The sequence below is a fragment of the Pan paniscus genome, chromosome Y (genome assembly GCF_029289425.2).
Source record: "Pan paniscus chromosome Y, NHGRI_mPanPan1-v2.0_pri, whole genome shotgun sequence".
NCBI classification, from domain to species: Eukaryota; Metazoa; Chordata; class Mammalia; order Primates; family Hominidae; genus Pan; species Pan paniscus.
The window spans coordinates 23156514-23160474 of record NC_073273.2 but is presented as its reverse complement, the minus strand read 5'-3'; the positions used below and the strand labels follow the sequence as shown (position 1 = coordinate 23160474).

Sequence of the window (3961 nt, the reverse complement as noted above, 5' to 3'; positions counted from 1 at the left end):
AAAATGAAGGATTTTGGAGGTCCCAGCAAACTGGGACCTGGAAACCCAGTAACCCCATTCCTTGAACTATCTCTGCTTCCATAGGATGAAGTCAGCCTCCAACTAAGCTGTCTTTTGCTTTTACCTCCCCCACTCTGTCCTGTAGGAAGAATCCCAACACATCCCACACCCATTCACTCTACAACTTTAGAGGCCCAGCTCCAACGCAGACTGGTAATTTCCATGAAGAGAATAAAGCACGTGGATGGATCAATTCATTAGCACACCCGAATAAAGTGGATAAACATACACACACACACAAACACAAAGACACACTCACACACACACACAGACACAGAGTCACACATCCTTGAGAATGTTTATTTTTCATTCCATACAATCCAAATTTACCCCCTCTTCCTGATTTCTGGTGACTCGATCTCTTTTTCCTTTAGTTCCTGTGCATAAGACCATGCTGAGTACTGCCGTCCTGCATACTGTTGTAACTTTTTAGGAGTTCTGCTGTATTAGGTAAAATCTGATGCTCCATCATATTCAACTCAACAACTGGGAGTCCCCTAGAGAAACACAAACTCACGTTAAAACGCATTTTCTCTGAGCCATACTTGGAAATGTTTCAATTGTGGGGCCCGCTGAGAAAAGGATATCCCTTCCCCATTTGTGATCCCTTAAACTTCCTCCTACCACGTGTTACAAACTGTTCTGCGCAATCCCTGCCCCATTCCCAGTATTGTCTGTGAGGGGAGTCAGCTAACAAGATGCACTGTACCCTAAAAGCACACAGAAGTCTGATGGGGCAACAGCTTAAGGAAATCCATCAATCTAAACAGTCCTTTGTGGTTTGGGGCAAGGATGATCAGGACGCACATTCAGGGAGCCCAATCTTATGGGGTTGGTAGGATGACTGCCGGAGGGGTTCACAGCCATGGAATCAAGTGCCACAGACTGAACTGAATGATTTTCAGCTTTACTCCTCATTGATTCTGGAAATGGACGATTCTTCACTGGGCTTAAGACTCCACAGCTATCACCTGCTTTGCGTGAAGTCTCTAATGTGCCTTTTCAGCCCAATGCCATGAACGTCCTGGATTCTGTCACTCTCTGTCTTCCTCTCAAGGAATTTCTACATGTACCAAAGGAGCCTCAATTTCTACATTTCTGAAATGAGCACCCAGGCTCCCTGAATAGGCAGGTGCATCAACCCCCTTATACTAGGCATCAAACAGCTCCAGTCCCAACTAACGGCTCACCTGACGTCTCTGTTCCCTCTTCAGGTGGCTTCATCCTCTTGTAGTATTGCAGGGGATTGCGCCACAGGTCCTTACATAGGATCTGTCAGGGGACTCAATCGGGAAAGGCCTCATCAGGGCTCAGAAAGGTGACCCAAGCAGCTGGGAACACACGGGGTCATTTCTCATGTTTCCCAGTGAGGACTCACCTCAGCAATCTTGTTAGATCCTGCGAAGTTGTGGTCAGAGAACCAGTTGAAGAAGTTAAGGCTGCTGCTGTGGTGTCTGCGGCGATAGGCCTCCACTTCATAATACGGATACCACTCAATTGGAGTGGAACGAGAAGCCCTGTATTCTACAGAGACAGGAGTTTTTGTGGGAAGGGGGCTGGATCACGTCGGCAATGATCCACCCGCCATCTTCCTTCCACTACCCATCCTGGGAGCCACCTGTCACCTGTGATGTTCACCAGATATTCCTTGGTAATCACTTCATTCTGGAAGTAGGGGTTACTCCGAAAGAACAACATGATCTTGCAGAGATGAACAGGATGCTTCTCTTCTTCCACCTGTCAGGACAAGGTGGAGAAAGCTTAAATACGTTTTCGGGTGAGGTGCTCACTCTTGCTTACAGGAATGAATTATTTCCCTTACCCTCCCCCGCTAAACCCTCTCGCCTCAGTCTTCCTGGCCTCACCTCCAGGCTGACCATGTAGCTCAGCATGTCTTCATCTTCGTCAGTGATCAGGGCTGACATCTGGGGGTGGTTTGCAATCTGATTTAGGTCAAAGAGACTTTATACACGATGGAAGGGAAAGCGACGAGCAACAGGGAAGAAGGCCTAAGAGCACCCAGAGGCTGGGGTAGGGGATTTCTCAGATCTGCTTCCATGTATGATCTCCTTTCACCTCCCCCTCCCCGTAAACTAAGGCCTCCTGTGTTCACAGAGGGTGTATGATTCTGAGGCTGACTGCACTGACATGGGGAGGCGCGATTTGCAGAGACTTGCTGGTGTCTGAGGAGTGGCAGAATCTGCTTAGAGCCGAAGACGCCCAGTCCCAGATCGGACTAGCGAGGGGCAGCAATCACACTCCCTTAAAAATAGCTTGCTTCACCGAAAAACCTCTTCTGGTCTGAACTCGCTTCTGCTCTTCAAAAAGATGCCCCAAACGTCTGCTGCTCGGCATCACCAAGGGTTTCTCTGCCGCTTGCAGGACAATAGTACCCACGCCTGCTGTGGCTTTCCGCAGCCACATTTGTCCGTGGCAACTCCCCTTTGTTCCCCAAAGAGTCACATCGACGCCGAGCTGCCCATCGGTCACTTACACTTCCCCGAGAGCACCTCTCCACTAGAAAGGCCGAAGAAACACTGAGAAGGATACAACATTGGCCCAGAAGCCAGGGACGCTCTGGATGACGGCGCCTCTGCGGTCTAGGTGGGGCTTGCGCCTCCGCTCCATCTTTTCCCGCTGCCGAGAAAAGGCCTTCCTGGCTTGGGCATTAACCGGCTCCAGCTCCACCTGAACGGCCAGCAGCTCCTCCAGTGCAGACTCTGGGGTCATGGGCCCAGGGCCAGGCTGTGCCCGCTGGGCCTCCTCCTGCCGCTCCACGAGGCCCTCCTCCTCCGCCACCACCTCCACCTCCGCCATTATGTCATCCAACAGCAGCACCGCCTCCTCCCCCAAAGCCGCCTGCTCACTCTCCACCCCGGCCGCCCCCTCCTGTACAGCCTCCATCCTGAAGGCGGTGCCCTCCTCGGCACTCGCACGCACCAAGGCCTGTGCTGCCCGACCCACGCCACAGGAACCCTGCCGCAGCCTCTATGGCACCCGGTAGCTCAGCGAGCCCTCAGGGCGCATGCGCCGGGCTTCCAGGCGCCCCCTAAGGGACTGCGCGCGAAGGGCCGAGGGGCCGCACCCAGGCCGACTTCCTCCCGTCGTGGCCAATCAATGGGAGGGCGGTGGGCGTCTCCCTGGGCGGCACAGCCACTGGCGGGCCTGCATCTCCAGCCCCCCACCCCCCGCCTTCCCTGCCCAAGCCTCCTCCGAGAAGCCCTTGGAGCTTGTGCCGGGTAGCTAGGCATCCAGGCACACGCGGGCTGCGTGGCCTTTGGAATTGTGGGCATGGCAGCCCTGTGCCCTGACATCCTCAGGGTGGCAAGCCATGAACATCTCTATGTGTCACGAACACAGGAAACGTCTCTCTTCGTTAGGCAGGCCAGGTAGATGGTACGGAAGTAATACTGCAGATCCAGAGAAAACTCTCTGGTTCCTGGGGCTAGGGCGGCAGGGGTGTCCTGGGGGAAGTGATCGGGGCGGGCACGTGGGAGGAAAGTCGCCTGCCTTATAAAAGATTAATTGTGAGGAGAAAGTTATGCTTCCCATTACTACAAATACACAAGTATGATTTCATCCAAAGCTGAAAGCAGTCAATATAATTTGTTTTTAATGTTTTATTTAAAATCCTTAATTTCAACAGGATTACTCAAGAAAAATAACGTTATTCGTATTAAATAATGTTGATGTATTCCCTTTAATTGTTGATTATTTCAAATGTACGTAAAATAGTAAATGGCACTGTACAATGTAGATTCATGAAGCATTCTTTATAGTTTTCATAAAATTGACAGTCTCCATGGAATATTTTAAGACTGAGGAAGTTCCATATATCATTTTATTGTACTTTCACTTTATTACTTCTTGCATGTCATAACTGATGGATATAAAACTATGT

General features: G+C 51.0%; 1 protein-coding gene across 1 annotated transcript; it reads right to left on the bottom strand.

Annotated features, from left to right (window-relative positions):
* Window positions 1–347: 347 nt before the first annotated feature.
* Window positions 348–3119, bottom strand: LOC129395755 (testis-specific Y-encoded protein 3-like). Its single transcript, XM_055107182.2, has 6 exons — window positions 2611–3119; window positions 1926–2003; window positions 1686–1797; window positions 1439–1584; window positions 1251–1332; window positions 348–557 (listed from the first exon to the last, which is right to left on the bottom strand). Exons 1-6 carry the CDS (start codon window positions 2962–2964, stop codon window positions 535–537), a joined length of 795 nt encoding a protein of 264 aa, XP_054963157.1. The 5' UTR covers window positions 2965–3119; the 3' UTR covers window positions 348–534.
* Window positions 3120–3961: the final 842 nt, after the last annotated feature.

Bases quoted from the DNA above. Each gene is read 5' to 3' on its own strand.
- LOC129395755 (XM_055107182.2), bottom strand. From the start codon at position 2,964: ATGGAGGCTGTACAGGAGGGGGCGGCCGGGGTGGAGAGTGAGCAGGCG. The intron at 2,004-2,610 runs GTATCCTTCTCA...GACCTAAATCAG, and splicing joins CTGGCTTCTGGGCCAATGTT to ATTGCAAACCACCCCCAGAT. The intron at 1,798-1,925 runs GTGAGGCCAGGA...TTGTCCTGACAG, and splicing joins GCTACATGGTCAGCCTGGAG to GTGGAAGAAGAGAAGCATCC.